The sequence below is a fragment of the Cavia porcellus genome, unplaced genomic scaffold (genome assembly GCF_034190915.1).
Source record: "Cavia porcellus strain 051 isolate PalLab524CR breed Dunkin Hartley unplaced genomic scaffold, mCavPor4.1 scaffold_18, whole genome shotgun sequence".
In the NCBI taxonomy this organism is placed as follows: domain Eukaryota; kingdom Metazoa; phylum Chordata; class Mammalia; order Rodentia; family Caviidae; genus Cavia; species Cavia porcellus.
The window spans coordinates 71,453,354-71,477,083 of NW_026947501.1; the positions used below are offsets into that span (position 1 = coordinate 71,453,354).

A 23,730-nucleotide genomic window follows, 5' to 3' on the forward strand; every position below is an offset into this window, starting at 1 on the left:
CAAAGGCCTGGACAGGAAATGCCTCTGGACCCTGTGTGGACATGGAGTCTGCCAGTAGTCCGGTCCCCAGGGCCTGCAGTCAGATGGCAGGGAAAGCAGGCATCCCTAGGGGCACCACCCTCCAGGATGGGAGGACAGTGGGTTGGGGACCAGCTAGTGCCATCCCAGGGGCCTGTGCTTGCTTCCTGCTTCTCTCCCAAGTGCACATGAGACCCAGTCTGGGCTCCCAAGGGTGTAGCTGGTTACCCCACCTGGCCTCCAGGGTCCTGTTCCTGACCTGGTTCCTGCCTGCAGCCTCGCAGGAGGCAGAGGCTGGGCCCACCGGCCTGGCTCCTGAGGGAGGAGAACCCCCTCTTCTCCAGAAGGGTCAGGACTGCACTGTGTTTCGTGTACCCATGAGCACACACATGTGCCTGGGACGCACGCACACATTGGTGCACACCAGGGGTGTGTATGTGTGTGTGTGTGTGTGTATGCGCGTGCACACGCTCTCACACGCGCACAGAGGCAAAAGGGAACAGAGAGTGTCACAGAGCTCGGCAGGGCCTGGCAGCTGACTGACTTCCCCAATCCCTGTGCCACGTGGGAGCTGGGTGTCCCCGGCCTCTCCTGAGGCGCTGCGGCTGGCAGAGTGCGGGCTGGCCGGGCCTGGCGCCAGTCCAGCAGGGAGCTAATGATCAACCAGTCCAGCCAGGAGTCTGAAGCTGGGCTGCCGCTCAACCTGGCCCCAGACGCAGAGGAAGTGGGCAGGAAGCAGGGGCGGCTGAGCACTCAGCCCTGCTGGAGGCGGCCCCTGCCGGCCCGGGCCAGCTGGAGACAGCCCTGCGGGCCAGTCTGCGCTGCGCACTGAGCTGGGAGTAGCTGTGTGGTGCCGCGTCCTCCTCTGGCCTGGCGGGCCTGGGGGTGTCTCTGGACGGCGGAGTGCAGGTACAGAGTGCAGGTTCGGGGCTCGGGGCAGGGTCTGGGTGGGAGTGGCATGGACTCGCCCAGCAGGCTGTGTGGACAGAGCCCAGTCTGAGCGCAGCACCCTCCCTCACATTTGGAAGACTTTTCAGACTGGTTGGAGTTGTGGGAGCAAAAACCAGAGTAAGGAGCTGTCAGCTGACCCACGGCTCACGTCCCCAGGGTCTGAGCCACCTCGGGGTCCCCTGCTAGGTCACCAAAGGCTGCACCTGCAGGTGCACCAGTGCCAGCAGTGTCTCTGTGCAGCCCACAGAGCAACTGTGGTTGAGACTGGGCCACACCAAGGCCACCATTGGTTCCTTTTAGGTTTTTGAGACAGGAGTCTCAAGGCCATTCTCCTGCCTCAGCCTCCCAGGAGCTGGGATTACAAGTGTGCGCCACCACGCTTGCAGTCCCTTGATCTCCTTCCTGTGAATTTGTGGAGATGCAGGGGCCAGCCTCCTAAACACTGGGGTGCCTGTGCTCAGGGCGCAGGCTGAGGTATGGCCTGGGACCCCGCCTTGCCCAGCAGCACAGCTGCACTGGGGAGGGGACACATGTGGCTATGGCAGTGCTGGGAGGTGGGGCAGCGGTGTGTGGCTGGGTCACAGAGCTGCCAACATGGCCAAGGCTCGAGGCTTCCTCTGTGAAGTCACCTGGTCCACGCAGGAGGGACCATCACAGTGTGGGATCCCGTAGCTGCGTGACAGACCAGGCCAGCCGGTGGCTCTCAGGGACAGTGTCCCCCGGGGAGTCAATGGGCCCTGGTGTCTCCTTCCGCCGGCTTTGGGCCTGGGCTCCTCAGTTTGGCCATGCCTCCCAGTCCATTGTGTGGTCGCTTGGCTTTCCTCACAGGACAGCAGACCTGGGGTGGTGGCTACCCTTGTCTGGCATGGCCTTGTCATGATCAAAACTAACAACTTCTGCAAAAAATATCATTCTTGCCCAGTTCCTGTTCTGAGTTTCCTCCCATAGAGATTTAACCCAAAGCTCCACTGAGATTTACCCCAAGGTTCTGTGTTCTGGCTGCAAACTCAGGTGGGCTAGCCCAGTTTGGAGGTACACACTTGTAAATCTGGCACTCAGGAGGCTGAGGCGGGAGGATCTGTGTGAATTCAAGGCCAGCCTGGGCTCCATAGTGAGACCCAGCCTCAAAAAGTCAAAAACAGGAACAAAACTCAAGCAGGCCACAGTCTTAGGCCTTCAGCCTGAGGCTGACTGGGTTTGTATCTCCCAAAGAGCCAGGAGGAAAGATAGTCTCTGCTGGATGCCCAGGGGTCAACTAAACTCAGCAAACTGACTCAGGGGTGCCTGATGCCCCCTGAGGCTGAGTCTGGGCTCCTGAGTCTGTGACCAATGTGGCACTGGGCCCAGGAGGTGGGCGGCTTTCCGCCTACACAGCCATGGGATATAGCCCACTTCCCGCTGCTGAGTACCCACCCCCCCCGCCATGGCCGCAGCTGTTCATTCCCCGAGCAGGTGGGGCACTCCGGGAGCCGGGCCCCCTTCCTCAGGACGTCCCTGAGCACCTGCTCTGGGTCCAGTCCCTGTAGCCCTTCCAGCACCAGCCGCGTCCTGTCCAGGCAGAGGCTGGGGAGCAGGCAGTCATACTGGGCACAGGCCAGGTGACACAGGGACCCTGCCCAGTACGCACTGTCCACCTGCAGAGAGGATGTTAACCTGGCTCCTGAAGCACGAGGTGGGGAGGCAGCACTGGCGGACCCCAGCCATGAAGCTGCTGGAGGAGCCCTCCCTCCCGTGCGTCACACATGTGGACAGCAAGGCATGGGCTTTGGGTCTTCCAGACAAGCCGGGCAGTGGGCGGTGGGCAGTGTGTGGTGGGCACCCATGGAGGGAGGAGCCAGGGGGGCTGGCCAGGAGGGAAGAGGAGGGGGCCAAAGTCCAGGCTCAGAGTGGACTTGGGTCTGGGGGAGGGTTGCTGGTGCAGGAACTACAACCTGAAGGAGGCCACAGAGCTCCTCAGGCGTGACCGGGTGGGGACAGAACAGTGGCGTGCGGCTCGTCTTGGCTCGAAACTCTGCCACCTCTAATGGCCAGGGCTCCCCGCAGTACCCAGCACTGGGGCCACCACTCTGGGGCATCTTCCTTCCTCCATGCTTGGACCCCCTTCCTGCCCAGGGCTGCTCTGGGGGAAGGGCAGTGCGGCTGCTTCTACAGGGGCTTCTACAAGGGCAGAGCCCTTCACCAGGAGCCCCTCCACAGGGATCACACAGCTGCCTCCCTGCTGTCCCCAAGGTCCCCCCAGGCCAGGTGACGCTCCCTCCACCAGGGAGCCAGGAGCCAATGCTGTCCACCCTGTGCCTGCATCCCAGATACAGCAGGCCTGGTCTTCTCCCTCTGTCTCTGCCACCCAGGGCAGGCTGGACATGGCATAGCCAGCTCAGGTGGGGCGGGGTCGTGGTCAGTAATAACAGGGTCTCTGGGGAATAAGGACCGGATCCTTGTGTGGCAGGGGCACAGCCACACAGGAGTCCCTGCTCAAGGACATCCTGGAAAGTGAGATGGCTGTGATGTCCATGCTGGTGCAAAGCTTAACAGAGCTGTTCCAGGGGCTTGGCTGACCGGGAGGAGTTGGCCGAGCTGACTCTGGAAGGGTGCACGGGAGCCACCCTGCAAAGGGGCGGCAGGCTGCAAGTGGTTATCGCAGCCTGTGCAAAGGCCCTGTGGTTTCTGGCAGCAGGGGCCCAGCAAAGGCGAGGAGCAGAGGTTGGCAGAGGGGTGAGGCAGGTTGCGCACCCTTCATGCAGGGTCACTTGCTACCCTTGGGGGTTGCCATGTGGCTTCTCTCCCCTTGATGCTGACTATCGGGAACAGGACAGCCTGGTCCTTGGAGTAGCAGGGCTGCTGAGTGGGACTCTCCTTTTCACACAGGAGGGATGTGGGGCCCCTGGCTCTGAGGCCACCGTGGGACATGAAGCGCCGCACAGAGCTGACCCCCTCGGAGCCAGCTGCCATGGGCAGGGGGCCTGGGAGGCCCTCAGGGGGAAGTGGCGGCAGTGACCTGGTGCGGAGTGCAGCCCTGGATGCACTGAGGGAGACCCAGGAGGTGGCTGGTGCAGGTGAGCCCCAGCACTCCTGCTCCCGCCCTCCCACCCTCCCGGGCAGCAGCCTGGCCCAGCCCTTGGGTCTCCTATCCGAAATGTGGGCCAGTGTGCAGAGACCAGCTCGCGTTCTTCTGGGGCTCGTGGGTGTCAGCAGAGATGGCACAGAGCACACAAGGGGTGCTGCTCCCGGGACGTAGGGCTCTAATCCTGAGTAACGGGAGGGCAGCCTCGGTGACCACCTGGGTCCCTTCACCTCCGCCCTTGGACACAGCAGAGACAGGAGCAAGACACAGGACTTGCCCAGGTGGCCCCTGCCTGGGCTCCTCCTTTGGGGTGGACAGTGTCCTCCCTCTCTGCCTGGTCCCCAGGGTCCAGCCCACGGAGGCTGGCCCTGTCTAGGCACTGGGTGTAGTGAAGCCTGCTTGTCCAAGAACCAGGAGCCATTGAAGGTCTCATCCTTCTGCATGAGTGGGCTGGCTTTCGTCCCCTGGTCCCCTGACCCTTCCTCATCTCCTTTACTGTGGCCTCAGAGATCTTTCCTGGGCCATGTGGTCACTATTTTGTTGAACAAATTGCCCCAGTTTGGGGCGTGGATGTGTCCTCTCAGGGCCACCCTGTCTCCCTGTGGGCCCTGACCTCCTGGGACCCCAGGTTCACCCCTTACCCCACGCCCAGCACCATCTGAGTAGCATGGCCTTCTGCTCTGACACTGCTGCCCCCGGTCCCTGTGCCATCTGGCTTGTTTCCCAGAAGGGGGCCAGGGGAGACAGGGGAGAGGGTGCAGCTTGTAGGGGTGGGGTGGGGCAGGCCTGGAGCCATGGACCCCCAGGAACCATCCCCCAGGGAACTGAGCAGCCAGTGGGTCCCGCACTTCTCCAGGTGGCGGTGGCACCCATGTGACCCCACACGCAGGGCTGAGAGGCACCCACCAGCGATGCTGCAAAGCTTTGGGATACTCTGCTCCACCCCTGAGACCCCGGTGACACCAGCCCCCCAATCGTCAGCCGAATAAGAGACCTAAAGATGTCGTGTTGTGGCCCCAGCACTTGTCACTGTGTCACCCCGTGGGGGATGGAATAAGTTTAGGGGACTGAGAGGGAGACCAGCATGGACCCTGTAACAAGGGGCTCCACAGGCGGGGCAAGGACAGCCAGCAAAGGTGTGGGAAGGAAGGCAGAGTCGGGCAGAGAGCAGAAGATGGACGGACGGGGGAGGGGGATGGAGGGACAGAGGGACCATGGCAGAGGAAGGATCAGAGCTGGCCCTCAGGCTCCGGGATCAGCTTTCCTGCACTGGGTCAACCCCCAAGACCCCTCCTGAGATCCAGAGGGGCCGGGGTTTGGACACTTGTTGCAGCCCAGTAGGTCCAGCTGTAGTGTCCTCCTGGGTGGGCCGGGGTGGGGCTGGGGAGTGGTCGTGGCCCTGCAGAGATGCCATCCTCCAGGTGACCAGGGATTGCTGTGTTGCAGATGTAGCTCCTCCTGGCACAGAGGAGCCAGCTGAGCCCTCTCCTGGGCCGACGGTGCCATGTCCCACAGGTGAGACCACTGGCAGTGCCCTGTCACAATAAAAAAGCCCGAGCGGGGTTCATTTGGGCTGCAGCCCTGGGCTGTTCTCACCCTAATGCTCTGGGCGGCATCATGCTGGGAGCTGGGGCAGAGCCACACCTTGTCATCAGAAGGAAGAGAAATGGGGAGCCCGGGCTCCCACAGCCCCCCAAGTGCTTAGCCCCTGAAGTCATAAAGGCTTCCATCAGAGCTGCAGGCTGGGGGCCGGCCTCTAACACCCAAGGGACATTTGTGGCCCAAACTGAAGATTATGGAGCACACAGAGCTCTGGGGTGACAGGACCAGAGTTGGGCGGAGCCAGGTGCAGGGTCCTGGCTGAGGACTGTGGGGTGTGAGGAGAGGAGGACCGGATCCTGGGTGCCGAGGGCTGTCTATGGAGGCTGTCATGGTGAGGGGCCCGAGGGGCCTTCTCCAACACAGTGGGACAGGGCTGGGGAGACCCTGACCCTCACAGCCTCCCAGGGACTCTGGAGCCTGCTGAGGTTTAAACTCTGCCTCGAGGCTCACTGGGACCCAGCCCAGGCTTCATCATCAGTTGCGTGGCCGGAGCCTGGAGGGGCAGCAGGTCCCACACTGCCTGGGGCCAAGCCAACTGCCTGACCTCTCCTCACCCTGCAGACCTGACCCTGCAGCTACAGGCCATGCGCAGGAAGAGTGGGCATCCAGACCCCAGCCTGCAGCTGGCCCTGCGTGGCCGCCTGCGCCTGCTGGAGAATGACGGCCGGGAGGTGGCTCGTGTGCTCGGGGTAAACCTGGCACTGGGACCTGGTGGAGGAAGGGTGCCAAGGGTGCAGGAGGCCAGTAAGTGGGGGGGGGGGGCTGTAGGATGGCAGGGGAGACAGCTGCCATGGGGGAGGAGGGGGACCTGGGGACAGAGCTGAACTCCAGTGGGTGTGGGGCTCTGAATAGTGCAGATGGAGAAACTGAGGCCCAGGAAGACTCCAGCTCAGCCCGAGCAGGTCTCATGGGCCAGCCAGTGCTGCTCTGTGCGGGTTAAGGCAGCACAGTGGCTGGAGACAGAGGGGTGAGGGGCCAGAGCCAGGAGGCCCAGGAAGGCACTCGGGCCTGGTCCTCAGGCCCTGGGGAGCCATGGGCAGCTTGGGAGCAAGTGAGTGGCAGGCTCGGGCTGTGAGAGACCTACCACGCGCTTGCCGTGCAGCCAGTGCCACTTGTCCGAGCTCCGACCCTGGGCCCAGGAGCCTCCAGTGCTACCTCTCTCTCCCCAGGAGCTCTCGGCCAGGCTGCTGTCCATCCACAGCGACCAGGACCGGATCCTGGTGACATTTAAGACCTTTGAGGAAATTTGGAAGTTCTCCACCTACCACACTCTTGGTAAAGCGGGGTCACTCCCCAAGACCCCCAGCGGGGGCCCCCAGGAGGACATAGGGCATCACCTGGGCCCGGGCTGCAGGTCTGTGCTTCAGGACAGCCTGTGACCTGACCTGATGTGGGAACGCACTGGGGCACAGAGGCCGGGTAACCTGGCCCTGGTCAGGCAGGGCACGGTGACGGTCAGACTAGGTGACCACGAGCGCAGGGCTCACAGGTGTTTGTCCTCGGGGGAGCCTGCGTGTGACCAGTGCTGCCTTGCAGGCTTCACGCACCACTGCCTGGAGGCGCTGCTGGTGGACGCCACCTTCTGGCTGCTGGCACCTGGCGAGGAGGAGGCAGCGGCCATCCGAGTGCAGGTGGCTGAGGACTCCCTGAGGCTGATGCAGGAGAGTCTCCTGGTCCAAGAAGGTGAATGTTGTGCTCTGCAGCAGCCGTGACCTTGGCGAGGGGCACATGCGTTAGATTCCCAGGCCGTGTCCTGGCAGCCAGGGGACTTGGCTTCCCCGAGGGAGTAGAGCAGGAGCTGTCGTGTGATTGGCCTCTTGAGCTCCCACTCAGTCTGCAGGACAGAGGGCTGGGTGTGGGACACCCAGCTGGGGCCAGACTTTTCAGTGGCAGTCCGAGCAGGAAGAGCTCTGTGGGCCAAAGCCTGGCCCTGCATAGCACAGCTGGGGAAACTGAGGCCCACAGGATAGCTGAGGCGACCTGGGACTCCAGGCTCTCCTCTGGACTCTTCTGGAAAATGAGGGACCAGGCAGCTGCTTCCCAGAGCTGGGGAAGTTGGGGAACCCCTGGGGTGGTACAGCCTCAGCTGTCCCTGGGGCGGCCCCTGGCTGACACCTCTGTCCCTTCAAAGGGCCCTTCTTTGTCCGGTGTCCTGATCACCATGTGAGAGTGATGTCTGGTGCCCAGGGTGCAAAGAAGGGGCCTTCACTCCCCAGATGGGCTTCAGGGGGTGCCCTGGGAGAGGCAACCTCAGCAGCAGGCTCCTCGGGCCCCAGCCCCAGCGCAGCAGCGGAGGAACCCTTGGTCCCGTTCCATCAGTAGGTACCACCCTCGCCGACACCCCCACAGCCCTGGGATGGAGGAGCCCCAGGACCCCCAGGCCCTGAGGGGTAGGAGGTCTCTGGGTCTAGGCTGCCCCTGGCATGGACCTGGCAGAGCTGCCCTGGGTTTGGCATGCAGAGGAGAGAGGGTAGTGTGCCACTCCAAACTGCCCACAAGAAAACTGAGCACAGGTAAAGCCCGGGGCCACATGAGCACCTGTCACTTGCCAGACATGGGGCTGACCTGGCTGGGAGCTCCCAGGAACCAAAGGCAAAGGGAGAAGGGAGAAGTGGCCACCCAGGGTCTCTCCGGGGGACCCGCCCAGAGGCCTTGGCCCCCAGCTGTCCCCTTAGGCCATAGGATTCCTGAATGTTAGTTGGAGCCCAAGGGGCTACTGGTCACCCGGTCGGCTTTGTATCTCGTGGCCCAGGGAGAGGAACAATTTATGCTGGCACAAGGTCGGGGAGAGGGCAGAGCTAGGGTAGGGCCCAGGCCTCAGGAGCCCTGGGCCAGACCCCTTCTAATCCTGGGTACTAGACAGCTTCCGGGGTGCACCTAGGTGGGGGAACCAGGCCATGCACACAGAACGGGGGCACCTGTAGGTGGCCTGTGCACTCGGAGGCCCCTGGGGGCCCCAGGGCACAGATGCCTCTCCCTGTTCCAGATTGGCTCTGAGGGTCCCATGGGACCCCACTGATGACCCCATGGGTGGACCTGAGGATCCCGACACCCTGCTGGTGGGTGAGTATCCCTGTGGCCCTGTCCTCCCGGGGAGTCTGGGGGTACCAGGCCTAGGTCTGGGGACGGGAGGGCTTGGAATCTGATGCCCAGGCTGAGTTGTTCCATGTCTCTGGGCCTCTGCTTCCCACCTGCAGCATATGGTAAAAACACCCCTCTGAAGCCGGGTGTGGTGGTGCACACCTGTAATCCCAGCACTGGGAGGCTGAGGCAGAACAAATACAGTGTGTCCCAGGCCGGCCTGGGCTCCATAGTGAGTTCAAGGCCAGCCTGCACTGCACACTCAGACCCTGGATCAAACAAACAAACAAACACGCCACCCTCGTATGTGAGACCCATGCCTCCTCAGGGATCCGAGGGGGAGAGGGGACCCTGTTTGCCCACCTGACCCTGTCCCAACCGTGTATCTCCTCCTGCAGGCCTCGGCCGGGCCTCTGCCGTGGCTGACTGGCGAAGCTCTGGCCCTGAAGAGCTGTCACTCTGTGCCGGCGACCTCCTGGAGCTTCTCAGCGCCCGGGTGCCTGGCCTGCCCTGGTGTGTGGGCCGGCATGTGGCCTCAGGCCGCGTGGGCTTTGTGCCCACAAGTGTCATCTGCCTGCAGGACCCCGCGTCTGAGTGAGTGGCTGAAGCTCCTTCTTGTGCCAGTCCCACTGCTCCCTGGGGGCACCTGGTGCCAGCACCCAGGCCTGGACGTACCCTTCCCTTCCTCACTGGGTGGGGGGGTGCTCAGGGCCAGCAGTTGGTGGCCTGCGTGCTCCGAGGCCCCGAGGCCCTTCCTTCCCTCTGTTTCTGCTGGCTGCTGCATCCACGCGGCCTCCTCCTCTGGGTCTGCGACTCTGTTTCCCAACTTGGCAGGCACCTGCTCTGGCGCTCTGGTGCTGTGGTCACCCTGCTCCTGTGTGACCACCACATCTGCAAAGACCCAGCTACCTCAAACAGCCACTGTCTGGGGTCCCAGTAGTCATGAATTTGGGGGTCACTGCACCCCTCCCTTCACAAAGCCTGTCCGAGCTCTGCCCCAGCCTTCAGGGCCCCGATGACCTTCGGTCACTGCTGGCCATCAGCTCAGCCCAAGTCCAGCTGTGCGCGAGGCTTCGCACCACGGTGCAGCCTTTTATGTTTTATTCTGGGACAGACTGAGTTGCCAGGCTGGGCTTGAACCTGCAGTTAACTGTCGGCCTCAGCCTCCCCCACACCCCATACCCAGAGGCTTGCCCTGTGTAACAGGCTGAGGGGACGTGTGTGACCCTCCACCCTGTTGCCAAGGCCCTGAGTCCCCCATAATAGGTCATCCCTGGCCTGTGCCAGGGCCAGCTCTGTCCTCTGCATGGGCCCCCGCTCCGTCCGTGACCTGCTTGTCCCCAAGCCCCAGCTGAGGGACTTTGGGCAATGGCAGGGTGAGAGTGGGGGCTTTGGGGTGGTCAGTGGTGGTGTGGCCACCTGGGGACAGAACTCCGTTTCCAGGAGGTGACCTTGGTCCCAGGTGCAGGGGGTGTGTGGGCAGCACCTCCCACGAAGCAAATAGCTTTGGTGCCCTGTGCTGGGCTGGGCAATGCAAAAGCCCGCACCTCTCAGCCCCGAGCTCGGGGCCCACTTGGGTTCCTTCTTCTGCCCTGGTTGGGTCTGTCTGCTCCTTGCCTCTGTCCATCAGAGGCCAGGGAAGCTGAGGGTCTGATGTTTCCCAAAGGCATGCCCCGGTGGCCCTCTGTCACGGCGGACATTGTCAGGCCCCAGGAGAGGGCAGTGCTCTGTCCACGCCCCGTTGCGGGGCTCCAGGGACCACCAGTCGGAGACCTTCTCTTCTTCTGCTGATGTGTGCCGCACACCCTCACCTCCAAACACTTTTCTTATCAACTCTCCTAGCCTGGCTGGCTCCAGGGGACCTTGGGGGCCTCAGCCTTGGCCCAGCCATCTCCAAAGGGGCCCAGCTCTCCACAGATATGTGGGGCCCGTGCAGGGCGTTCCCATCCACTCCTGCCTGGCCTGGAAGAGTGACGGGACCATTGGTCCTGTGACAGCCACGGAAGCCCCCGTGATGGCACTTACTCAGCAAACATTGCTGGATGTGGTTCCGACTCCAAACCCTGGGTTCCCCTTGGGTTTGATGAGTGGCCTTGTGGGAAGACTTTCAGAAGCTGCAAGGAGTCTAGAAGTCTCCACCTCTCACCCAGAGCCAGCACCCAGCGCTCCTGTGCTGTGACCTCAGTGGATCCTTTCCTTTCAGGCCACGGCCGAAGCCACGGGGTCTCAGGCCTGGGCCCCGTCTTTCCAGCTGGTCCGGTGCGCCCCGTTACAGTTAGAGACCTTCTTGACCTCCCGGCACACACACACAGTGTCCTGTCCTCCTCCCTCCGAGGCAGGTGTCAGTCCACCTTTGTCCTTGGATGTGGACGTTTTTGATGGGCACAGGACCCTTATTTTATAGAATGTTCCAAGCTGCTCTGGTGTTTTGTTCATCACCAAGCTGCACTGCAGTTTTGTTTTGTGCTGAAAATGTCCTGAAGGCAAAAGGTACTTTCTCCCTTTCCCCTTTTCCATTGCTTCTCTCTGACTTTATGGGTTACCCACGAGACTTCTTTGTGTTGTACCCCATGGGACAAACTAGCAGAGGCTGTAGGAGGAGCAATGCCACTGTCATAGTAGGCTTTACAGAGGAAAGGGCATTTGTGGTGGGGCTTTGGTGGCTACACAGGAGCTCACTCTCTTACAACCTCATGGCCTTCTTTGTTCCTGGGTTTTTGTCCCCGGCCAGACCAGTGTCCTGTGGGGAAGAGAATCTGTTGTTTTCATCTTGCTCTAAGTATGACGAGATCTGTCGAATGAGGGAGTAGAAACAGGTTTTACCATGAAGTGTTTACTTTTGTCAAAAGGCAAAACGATGACCTTGGTTACACATCTGACTGGTTTGTATTCCTGACTCAGGACAGCAAGGCAGGAGTGGGTCACAGGCTTTGGAAGATAGGGACAGGGGGACACAGAAAGGAGACTGAGGCGCGGTTCCTGGGTGGTGTCCTCCGTAAAGACTGACCCGGAGGGAGCGTCCTAGGGTGCCTGGGACCTGGCTCGCATTTCCTGACTTCTGGTAAGGTCCACCAGCTCCGGTTCCACTCAGAGGCTGCACGTTAGCGCGAGTGATGCCACCTTGGTTGGTCTCCTGTGTCTTATTTCGCACTGGAAACGCAGGATTTATGTAAAGCCCACATTGTTTCCAGCTTGGAGGGCGCTATTTTCCTGGACGAGGGGGAGCGGTCTTTCTTCAGCAGCGAGGGATGCTTTTCTGAGGAGGATGCCTGGAAGCTGCTGGGCAGGACGTCAGGCAGGGACGAGAGCACTGCGTACCGCTTGGGTAGGTGCAGGCATCGGGCCGTCTCGGGACCCCAGGACAGTGGAGGGTGTCCTGGTGCCAGTGTGACTGCACCCCAGCAAGCAGAGGGATGAGGACAGACCACGTTCCCTCTCCCAGGCTGGGGCCCCTGGACGATGTGGTGGGGGTGCCAGTCCCAGGCCAGCCTCGCCCGTGTGGGCTCTGGTGGCCAGGGCTGTGTCCCAGGTCCCGGAGGGAGGTGGTGATGCTTCTCTTCCTCCTCAGATAGGCTGGAGGAGGCCATGGGTGAGCAGCTGCCGGGACGAGGTAGGTGCAGGCCTGAGATTACAGCTCCTCGGTCTGTGGCCTTGGGGGCTGTGTCGAAGGCCACAGTGTTGGGTGCAGTGGACGCCAGGTGCCCTCATTCCTCTGCCCTGGCCGGGATTTGGAGCCCAGCTGGAGAGGAAGCCCCTCCAGCAGCTCTCTCTGGAGGGGCCCAGGCCTTTCAAGGTACCTCTCACCATCCCATCTGCTTGGCTAAGGGGCTGGAGTGGCAGTTCCCTGGGAGTGGCCCCAGCTGGGTATAGAAGAGCCTAGGTGCTGCAGAGGTCCTGGTGGCACCCAGCTGTCCACACTGGGACAGCATCTGGAAGCACCCTGAGGGCACCATGTGAAGTCTTAGCTAGTCTAGCAGGGGCAAATCATGCATCACTGTCTGCTAACAGCAAGGCTTTTCAGACCAGTGAGGAGAGTGCTTGTTTCGAAAGCACTTTTATGCATGAACTCAGAGCAGGCTTTTTGGTTCTGATCCTTCTAAATAATTACCTTTTCCACAGCCCATGTTTTTCCAACAGGAAACATGGCTTGTTTGCTCTTTCCCGGCGGGGAGGGCTTGGCTGTGAACACTGACCCCATCCCCGGCGGCCTGAGCGTCCCAAAACTTCCCGTGTCTCTGCTGCAGCACTGGGCAGGCAGGCACTACGTCCCTCTCCTCCAATGCGTTTGGTCCCATTATGTTTGTCTTTTTGGTGCTGGGCATGGACCCCAGCGACTCCCATGTGCTAGGCGTGCGATCTACCTCCGAGCCCCGCCCTGGCTGGTTTGTCCTTTACGCATGGTGTTTTGAACTTGTGCTGATCAAAGTTCCCATGGGCTGTGGACAGGAAGGCCTGGGGGGCTCACGGAGCCACATGCCCTGGCTGCAGCGCTGGATGTGGACAGAGGGGTCAGGCTACTTCCATCCTTTCCATGGGGAAGGGATCTTCGAGAGGCCCGTGAGACGGACAAGGGTGGAGGGGAGAGGGCACCAGGTTTGTCCTCGTCCAAGTCCCCAGGTCCTCTGTGACCTCCAGTGCCCTATGCAGTGTGTGGCATCTGCAGCACAGCTTGGGGCGGGGACTGCGGGTTCCCAGGGCACCCAGGCAGGGCAGCTGCAGTCAGGCCTGTGCTAACCAGCTGTGCCTTCTTCTGACCTGCAGAGACACTGCCCCCTTGCCCAACCCCAGAGCCTCGAGAGACCCTGCAGATAGTGAGGGACGTTCTACAGCAGTGCAAGGCCTGCCCGGGTCTCCTCGAGGAGCCAGCGTTCTGGGAGCCCCCAGCAGCACGCAGGAGCTCGCCAGTCCCTGAGGAGGCGCCCTTCTGCCTGGATGCCAAGGACGGCTGGGCCAACCCCGGGGCCCTAAGCTCCCTGCTGCAGTTCCTGAACGCCCCCGGGTATGAGGCCAGCTTTCGTGGCCTGTACGATGCCCCACTGTCCTGGCTGAGCAGCCTGTCCGATGGCTTTGGTGACGAGGAGGATCTGGCTGATCGCCTGGCGCAGGCCCGGGGGGCAGCCAAGAGGGCCGGGCTCAGCATGGCCCTGGCCAGGCTCTGCTTCCTGCTGGGGCAGCTGTGTGCCCAGAGGCTCAAGCTTTCCCAGGCCCGAGTGTACTTTGAGGAAGCCCTGGGAGCTCTGGGGGGGAGCTTCAGGGACCTCTTCCTGGTGGTGGCCACGTATGTCCACCTGGCCAGCGTCTACCTGAAGCAGAAGAACAGGGAGAAGTGTGTGCAGGCAGTGCCTAAGGCTGCGGCCCTACTGCTGGGGACACCCAGCCATGCAGGCAGCACCGAGGCAGAGGCCGAGCTCCTGAGGTTCGCACTGCGCCGGGCCATTGTTGCCCAGAGCCCACAGGCTGAGGCCCGGGCCTGCTTCCTGCTGGCCCAGCACCACGTCCGTCTCAAGCAACCTGAGGAGACCCTGCCCTACCTGGAGCGGCTGCTGGTTCTGCACAAGGACTCAGGGACTCTGTACGCGGCGTGGCCCGTGGATTGCTACCTGCTCCTGGCAGACACCTACAGCAGGAAGTGCCTGCCCCACCTGGCACTGAGCTGTGTCAGGGCAGCCTCGCTGGTTACGAGCGGGTCGCTAGCCAGCTCCCTGCGCAGCATGGACCTAGTCCTCCAGAATGCCTCCCAGCTGCAGGCCCAGAGCAGGGCCCCCTGCCTGCCCGCACAGATGGCCTACTACCTCAGACAGGCACTGACCTCTCCAGCTGCAGGCCCTGGGCGGCTGCTGCGTGGTGCCCTCTACGCCAGCCTGGCCCAGCTGCACAGCCACCATGGACAGCACGGCCAGGCCATTGCCTTCATGATGCAGGCGGCCCAAGCTGATGCTACAGTTGGGGCCCGCCCTGTCGTGGACCATTTGGTGGCCCTTGCCTGGCTGCACATGCTCCAGGGACAGAGTCTCGTGGCCCTGGACATCCTAGAGTCTGTCCTGGATGCGGCTGTGGCCAGTGAGGACCAGGACGGGGTGATGGCCAACATGGCAGCCATGGCCCTGAAACGGACGGGAAGGACCCAGCAGGCGGCCAAGGGCTACTACCGCGCGCTGCGCGTGGCCCGGCTCCTAGGCCAGCGGCAGAACCAGGCAGTGGTCCTGGCCAACTTCGGGGCCCTGTGTCTGCAGGGTGGTGCCGGCAGGCTGGCCCAGCACTACTTCCTGGAGGCCATCGGGGTCTTCTCACAGCTGCCCAGCGGGGAGTGTGGCTGGGACTTCACGCAGGTGCTGCTGTGGACGGGCCAACTGTACACCCGCCGGGGCCTGGTGCAGCAGGGCAAGTGCTATTACCAGTGGGCATTTCTGGTTGCCGTGGAGACAGGACAGCTGGAGAGTAAGTGCTGCCCCAGCCCTGCCCAAGCTCCCCTGGGTCTGCATGGGGCTCACACCTCCCGGAAAGGAGCCCTGGTTTTTCTCCCTGTTCCGAGCACACCCTGGGGCCGGGAGCCCACAGCCAGGGCTGCTTTTTCACCTCAGAGAGTCTGGGCGGTGGACACAAGGCCTGTGGGGCAGGCTGTCCCCACACCGGGCCAGACCCAAGGGGGCGGGGAAGGCCGGTGGTCCTAGGGTGCACAGAACTCTCGCACCCTGGCAAGCAGGGCTGCAGGTCTCCCGCTTCTTCATGGAGGCTCAGGCCTGTGCTGCCGGAAAACAAGTTAGTCTCCAGGTGCCAGGGCTCCAGGTATCTCTGGGCCTCTGCCCACTGCCTGCCTATTCTCATGCCCTCTGCCTAGAGGATACTCAAGTCCACAGAGAGGCATCCTAGGTGCAGGCAGGGCCTCCGTCAAGGGTGCTGGGCAGGGCCTGGGCTGTGCTTTGACTTTCCTGCGGAGCACTGGGGCGCCCACGTGCTGCGGCGTACTCACCGTGGCCTGTGCAGTGGGTAGAAACCGGGTGGAGGAGATGGCTGGGATCCAGCAAGGGGACAGGTGGGAAGCCTGCCTGAGAGGACAGTGGAGTCCCGGGGGAAGGCTGGGACGGGGACCACTGCTTGTCCTCACTGTGCCCCAGGTCCTTGTCCAGCCCGCAGGGTGGCTTGTTGCTCTGTCACAAGGCAGATCAGAGAACGCACAGGTCAGGGCCCCGGGGTCATGGGCACTTCTCACTCCCGAGCACAGGCCACTGAGGGTTCAGAGCTTTAGGAGGTGACACGGGAACAGGAGAAGGGAGGCAGCAGATGCGGTCCTGATGGGCAGCATTGGCTGGAGGGGCCTCAGCATCTTCAGGAGGAGCCAGTGGCTCTGGCACATGCTGGCCACACAGGCAGGTGGCACCTCCTCCTCCGAGCCCCAGAGTTCAGACCTGGGAACACAGAGGGGACCGCGGGGCCTTGAGTCAGTTGTTTGGGGTCACGTGGTTGCAGTGTGCACTCATGGGCCAGGGAGTGGCTCCCGCCTTACACACAGCTCCGGTGCTCGCCCCCGCAGCCTGCCGCTCTTCCGGCCTGAGGTTAGAGATCCCAGTCTTCTCTGCTTCTCCCGTCGTCCGGTGGGAGGTTTGCCATGTGCTCTCTTGAGCCACTGCTTTTCTCTTCTCTGTGTTCTCATTGTGTCTTCTATGACTGTCACTTATTTTCTTGCTTTTGTTCCCTTTGCGATTAACCAACTCTTCCTTCTCTAGTTTCTTAAGGTGGAGTTCAGATTCCAGCTCTGGAACCTTTCTTCGTGGTAGTGGAACCCAGGGCCACGCTCGCTGACCCACATCCGCAGCCTTGTTAACTTCTATTTTGAGACAGTATCTCACTGTTTGTCAGACTATGCTTGAACTTTCAACCCCCCTGGAAAACTGTGAGATACTATCTCAAAATATAAATTAAGAAGTCAAAGAAGACCCAGTTGCTGGGTGACAGGCATGTGCCCCTGTGTCTGGCTTCTTCCTCCTCCTCTGCCTCCTCCTCTTCTTCTTCTTCTTCTTTGACTTCTTCTGCTTTACACAGGTTCTTGCTGCATAGTTTAGGCTGGCCTTGAACTCACTATGTAGCCCAGGCTGGCCTCACACTTGTGGTGATCCTCCTGCCTCGGCCTCCCAAGTGCTGGGATACAGGTGTGCACCACCACACTGGCACTCTATTTCTGATTTCTTCTTTGCCTCAGAATAACTGAAGAATGGATTCCATGTGTTCCAGCCCTTTTCTGTTTGCTGAGATGCACACTGTGGCTGCTGTGTGGCCCGGGCTGGAGAGGGCCATTTGCCCCTGGTGCCGGGCAGGTGTTGCAGGGGCTACTGGGTCCAGCTGGTTTATGGTGTGGTAAGGCCTCCTGTCTCCTGGTTGGCCTTCAGGTGATTTCTCAGGCAGGAGTCCCATCCGCAGTCAGCACTAGCTTTAGGAGAGGCCGTGGTTTGGAGTTAGATAGCCCAGGCCTTGGAGCACATAGCCCACCTGCGCCATCTACCATGTGGCCACAGCCCAAGCAGGACACGTGGCTCCCACTGTCCGTGTCCATCTGCAGTGTGGAAGTCCGGTACTTTCTGGCCCCCATCCTGGCCAGCAGGAGGTTGGTCAGGACCCCTGGCAGGGGCTCATCATAATGGTCAGTGCTGTCCCTGGACCTCGCCCGGGTGCCACACCTGGGTCAGGCTTTGCAGCCTCCTCTGGGTTCAGTTTCCCCATCTTCGAGGACCGGCATGGAGGCGAGGCGCGGAGGAGGTAGAGAGGCCTTGGGGGCTCTGCCTTGTGCCTGGCCACGGTGGCGCTTCGAGGTGACCATTCGTCCTGTGTCCCAGGCCAGCTGCAAGCTGTCCAGCAGCTCTGCCACTTCTACAGCAGCATTGTGCCCGACGAGGCACAGTGTGTCATCTACCTCGAGTTCCAGCTCACGCTGGCCCGGCGCCTGGCCGACAGAGTGCTGGAGGGGCAGCTCCTGGAAGCCATCAGCCAGCTCTACCTGTCGCTGGGCACCGAGAGGTAAGGGCCAGGGCATGGCGGGTGGGCAGCAGGGAGCTTCCCCTCTCCTTGGGGACCGTGGAGTCCTTAGGGTCAGCCAGCCCTGGCCTGGCAGGCCCAGGGTCATCCTGGCTGCCGTTCACCACAGGAACCTGGCTCAGCCTCCCTGAGGATGCAGAGGCCCTGTCTGTTCCCACACCTCACCCTGTACATGCGGGTTCTCTCAGAGGCCAGCACAGAACCCCGGCCTCCTTCCTGCCTGGGTGGTGTTTACTTGTTGGTTGCCAAAATGGGGAATGAATCTGGGGCCTTCCTGCTGAGCTGCACCCGGCCCTATTCCCTCTAGAGACCATTAAGATGCCACGTTTCTCAGGCTGGGTTCAAACTTGTCATCCTCCTGCATCAGCCTCCCAAAGTGCTGGGCTGACAGGCATGTACCACGTGCCCTGCGCATGGTGGCTTTGGTGAGCCCTGAGCTTTCAGCTGCTGCCTCAGCCAGAGGCTGGAGCTGGTGGGTCCCTTGTTCCCCTGGACATGACAGTGGCCATGTGTTCTTACAATTTGTCACCTACAGAAGGCTGACCGGGTCCCTCTAGCTTCCCTGGGATGGAGGCTCAGATCAGGTCCCAGTTGTGTCACACAGTGCAGCCAACCATCCTGACTGAGCCACAGGCTGGTGGACACTGCACTGTCCAAATGGGGACTTGCTGGGAGCAGGGAGTATCCAGATGTCCTTGGGTCAGGGGCAGCCCTGCCTTGGTGCAGACTGCTCAGTGGGGGACAGACAGAGACTAGCACCATGCTTCGAGTGCAAGGTCATCCTAGTCTCTCTGCATCCTGGCAGGGCAGGATGCCAGCCATAGCAGAGAGTCCCTTCTGTCCTGGGGCACCAGGCCTGTCTGTCAGTGCTCCACTAGTGGAAAGAGCGAGGGTCCCACAGCTCTAGTTGTAACAGCTTTATCTGCTTCCAGGGCTTACAGATCCGCTTTGGACTACACAAAGCGGAGCCTGGGGATATTCATCGACCTGCAGAAGAAGGAAAAAGAGGCACATGCCTGGCTGCAGGCAGGGAAGATCTACTACATCCTGCGCCAAAATGAGCTGGTGGATCTGTACATCCAGGTGCGGACTCGGGTGTGGACGAGCAGGTGAACTTACCCACTCATCCATCCACCCATCCACCTACCCATCCATCCACCCATCCACCTACCCATCCATTCATCCATCCACCTATCCATCCACCTACCCATCCACCTACCCATCCATCCACCCATCCACCTACCCATCTATTCATCCATCCACCTATCCATCCACCTACCCATCCACCCATCCACCTACCCATCCACCCACTCGTTCATCCATCCATCCATCCATCCATCCATCCATCCATCCACCTACCCATCCATCCATCCATCCACCTACCCATCCATCCATCCATCCACCTACCCATCCACCCATCCACCTACCCACCCACCCACTCATCCATCCACTCATCCACCCACTTGTTCATCCATCCATCCATCCATCCATCCATCCATCCATCCATCCACCTACCCATCCACCTACCCATCCATCCATCCATCCATCCATCCATCCATCCATCCACCTACCCATCCATCCATCCATCTATTCACTTGCCAGTCTGTCCATCTGCCCATTCATTCACCCATCCATCAACCTACCTGCCTGCCATGCACCCATATGTCCATCCATGCAGCTATCCACCTATCACTCACCTGCCCATCCATCTATCTAACCACCCACCCACCCCTCCATTCACTCCTGAGCACCTGAGGATGGATGGATGGATGGGTTGATGGATGGGTGGATGGATGGGCAGGTGTTGCTCAGGCGCTGTGCCTTCCTCCCCTCCTGCCCCCTGATCCTTCAGTCACCCCAAGTGCCCAGCATCCCTGACAATGACCTGAGCTCCTGAGGTGGAGGAGTGAACTCCTTAGAGTGCCCGCACCATGCTGGTACATAGCGAGTACTCAATAAGTGTACGAGTGATCTCTCCCCTCATAGACACCCAGAGGGCTTTCTTTAGCAGTACATAGATCATGCACTGGAAATGCGTTCATCCTAGAAGCTATTTCCCCAACACACATGAGCTGGGACACAGGGTGTGGGCTGGGTTGATTCTGAGCATACTGCACCTCTCCGCTGAGCCGAGGGCTGCGAATCTGGCTAAGAGGAGATGGGGCCTCTGTGCAGGGATCCTGGGATGTGGGGTCCTGGGATGTGGTATGGATAGGGGCCTGGAGCCCAGCTGGAGGACAGGGTGGGGGTATCCAGTGGCAGGACCAGCAGGTGCAAAGGCCTAGAGGCTCCAGGGATCCTGGCACTGCCCAGAAGCTGCGCACAGCTGGCTCTGGCCAGATGCCCATTCTGTGAGCACTTGCTGGAACTTATTATATGCCCGGCAGCGTGGGAGGCAAGACACTGCATCCACCCACCTGTGGAGCTGAGCTGGTTAAACAGATGGTGGCAGTGGCCAGTCAGGTTCCCTGAGGGCTCAGGAGGTGGAATTGAAGGGCAAGAGGTGGTGGAGCACCCCTTCTGGGTGTGGTGGAGGCCAGGGGCCTCGTCCTGTGACCGAGGGCTTGGGGTTCAGCAGAAGGCTGGGGATCTGAGTGTCCCAGTCCCCAGAGAGCTCCCCCTGCTATGCAGGTGGCACAGAATGCAGCCCTGTACACTGGGGACCCTAGCCTGGGGCTGGAGCTGTTTGAGGCGGCCGGAGACATCTTCTTCAACGGGGCCTGGGAGCGAGAGAAAGCGGTGTCCTTCTACCGGGTGAGCAGCGCCGTGGGTGCCCTCGGGGCAGAGACCCCAGATGACCCAGGGCCTCCCAGGGTGAGCAGTGGGTCTGCGCCAGGCAGATGAGGAAACTGAGGCTCAGAGAGCCGTGAGGGTGCACCGAAGGCACAGCTCATCTGTGGGGGACTGAGTGTCCCCTTCCTCTGTTCCCGGAGCTTGGGAGTAGCTTGGCCCTGGGTTCCCATCACTGTGCGGGCAGCCGGGCCCTGTCCGGTAGCCCAGGATGGGTGGCCTCCCTAGCTTCAGCCGGGCGGTCAGTACCTCTCTGGACTGTCCTTTCTCCGGGCCCAGGCAGCACACAGACCCTACAGGAGGGTGAGGGCACCTTGCCCCGTGTGGGCTTGGCCTGAGCTCCTCCTTGCTGTGGACAGGACCGAGCGCTGCCCCTGGCCATAACCCTGGGAAACCAGGCAGCAGAGCTGCGGCTGTGTAACAAGCTGGTGGCACTGCTGGCCGTGCTGGAGACACCCCAGGAGGGCCTGGAGTTCGCCCACGAGGCCCTGGAGCTCAGCATCACCCTGGGTAAGCCAGGCTGCTGGGCTGCCCTCTCCAGTCCAGGCAGCTGAGGTCAGATCTGACCAGCCAGCCCCCACCCATCCCTGAAGACAGGGCTGTGTCTCTCAGGACTCCTCTGTTCAGCCTCCCCTGCCTCTGTCCCAGCTGACCACGTGTGCCCACAGAGGTCCCAGCCTCTCTTAGTTAGGGTTCTAACCCTGAGCGTGCCTGGCTGGGCTCTGCTCGATGTCCTTCCTGATATCCCTTCCTGGCCCTCAGCAGTTACTGCTGCTCTCCAGCTGCTGAAGTTCCGTCCCTTAATGTGGGGCACCCCTGAGTCCTGCCACCTAATCCTGCCCTCTGGGATGTCTCTCTGCCTCCAGGGAGGGACCCCAAGCCTGGCCCTCAGCTCTGCCTGCAGCCTCCACAGGCTGGCCCCAGGGGACAGGATGCAGGGACCACTGAGGCTAGCAGGGAGGACCCAGGGCTCCAACAGGAAGTGACACCCAAGGTTGGGGGCTCTGCTCATGACACCCCCAGGTAGAGCCATTGTCATGTGCCTTTTGGGGTCCTTGTTAAGAACCATGATGGAAGGCATGCCCTGTGGGTAACTTCACACAAGCCACAGAGCCAGGCCCTGCCGAACGCCTAGGTAGAGGGGTGTAGGCAGGATCACCCCACTTTGTAGATTGGAGAGCAAACCTGGGGACAGGAAGAGCCTGGCCACGTCTTCTGGCTCACACCCTGTCTGCGGGTCCTGTCCCACACCTGCCCTCCGTCCGCCCACCCCAGGTGACCAGCTGAATGAGCGTGTGGCCTACCACCGGCTGGCCACCCTGCACCACCGGCTGGGCCACGGCGAGCTGGCCGAGCACTTCTACCTCAAGGCGCTGGCACTATGCCGCTCGCCCCTGGAGTTCGAGGAGGAGACGCTGTACTACGTGAAGGTGTATCTGGCGTTGGGCGACATCATCTTCTATGAGCTGAAGGTGGGTGCAGGGGCCCATCCCGGCCGTGAGACACCGCCCAGCTGCCACGCTGGCCAGGCCTAGCCCTGCAGAACTCAGGGCACAGCGAGGACTGCAGTTGGGTCTTCCTGGAGGAGGTGGTGCCAGAGCTTGCCTTGTCTGTCAGGGAGCAGTGGAAATGGGGCACAGTGGGAAAAACGATTTTGAGGGGCACCACTGGCCCCTGAGATCAAAGTGCAGACCCAGTCCGTACTGCAGCCCTCCCAGCTTCCAGCTGCCCCCAGCAGCCCCTTCCTGAGGTCCCCAGGCTCCTGATCACCAGGTCACCCTGGGAGGGGCAGCAGGGAAGCTGAGGCTCAGAGGAAGCAGCAGCCCATGTAGCTTGACTGAGTGCCTGTCTGGTCAGCACTCCAGGAACAGGGACCGGGACCCCTTCTCGCCTGGCCCTAGCCCGGCAGTGCCACCTGCCCATAAGGCCCTGAACTGTCCTCCATTGTCCAGCTGGCACCAGCCCCAGCCCAGGTGGGCTCTGCCTGACCCTGCCACCCTTCAACCCTCACCTGTCCCAAGTCTGCAGGTCGTGGTCACGCACTGGCGACACCTGCTGGTCAGAAGTGGTCCGGGGGCCTCCTCTGTGGTGGAGCCCACACACACCCAGAAGGTGGCCAGGGCCTTGGTCTCTCCAGTTATCCCTGCCATCCGCCCTGCCCCCCCCCCCCCCAGCAAGGAAAGGGCCAGGATGCTGCTGGGAACTGAGGTCAGGCCAGGCGGGGCGGGACAAGGGCAAGGAAGTCCCCCCACTTCCTTCCTGAGGCGTTGGCACGTTCAGCCTGCTCCTGCTCCCGCGCCAGGGGCAGCCATGTCCCTGCATGGGAATGAGCAGGACAAGGGTCACAGGGGACTCTGGATACAGACGTCTAACATGGTCACCTTCAGTCTGCACATAGCTTATCACAGCCAGATGAGCGAGGCAGGTGGTGTGTGTGCATGTGTGCCGGTGTGAACCCGAGCCTGTGCACGCCTATGCATGCACACACATGCATGCACTACACATGGTACATGTTGCTGGCTTTGTCTGTTTAGGGGGATGTTTCCCCAGGAAATCCTCCCCGCCCAGTCAGCAGAGTTGGGCGCCTCTGCCTCCCTCTGCTGTAACCTGGCCACTCCTCCTGGTCAGTCATGTGTTCCTCTGCTTGCTCCCTGTCCCCAGTCGCCACAGGGTGGGACCAAATGCTTCGTGTTCTCCTGTCCTGGCTCCTGGGGGCAGGATCAGACCTGAGCCCTCGGAGTGTCATGGTCAGCAGAGCCCGGGAGCCCCACAGTGGGGTGGGGACAACAGAGCCATCCTGGGATCCCCATGTTCCTGCCTGTCCCCTGAAGGCTGCCTCCCCTCTCCCCAGGACCCCTTTGATGCAGCCGGCTACTACCAGCTGGCGCTGGCGGCGGCTGTGGACCTGGGCCACAAGAGGGCGCAGCTGAAGATCTACACGCGGCTGGCCACTATCTACCACCATTTCCTGGTGGACCGAGAGATGTCCCTTTTCTTTTACCAGAAGGCCAGGACCTTTGCCTTCGAACTCAACGGCCGCAGGACTGACCTGGCCCCGCGGCGCTTCTGGGCCCGCGCCCCCTGGCTGGCCCCGGGTGCCCACCCTGAGGGCTGAGGGCCATGCGGTCCATTCGCCGCTTCTGAGCTGCTGGGAAGGGGAGGAGGAGGGCAAAGCACAATAAATGCTTCCAGTGACTCGA

General features: G+C 61.5%; 1 protein-coding gene across 7 annotated transcripts; it reads left to right on the forward strand.

Annotated features, from left to right (window-relative positions):
* Positions 1-615: 615 nt before the first annotated feature.
* Positions 616-23,730, forward strand: Sh3tc1 (SH3 domain and tetratricopeptide repeats 1). 7 transcript variants are annotated; one of them, XM_063230254.1, is made up of 18 exons: positions 635-927; positions 3,835-4,022; positions 5,477-5,545; positions 6,194-6,321; positions 6,802-6,907; positions 7,169-7,315; positions 7,764-7,950; positions 8,619-8,695; positions 9,112-9,307; positions 11,905-12,038; positions 12,282-12,506; positions 13,475-15,151; positions 17,542-17,722; positions 18,673-18,823; positions 20,372-20,494; positions 20,890-21,040; positions 21,806-22,002; positions 23,382-23,730. In XM_063230254.1, exons 2-18 carry the CDS (start codon positions 3,875-3,877, stop codon positions 23,643-23,645), a joined length of 4,161 nt encoding a protein of 1,386 aa, XP_063086324.1. In that variant the 5' UTR covers positions 635-927; positions 3,835-3,874; the 3' UTR covers positions 23,646-23,730. The 7 variants fall into 7 exon arrangements, 6 of the variants coding, with proteins under 6 accessions (XP_063086324.1, XP_063086325.1, XP_013012992.1 ...); XM_013157538.3 differs by having other exon boundaries at positions 637-927; positions 12,282-12,323; XR_010040894.1 differs by lacking the exon at positions 23,382-23,730 and having other exon boundaries at positions 616-927; positions 18,673-18,849; positions 21,806-21,991.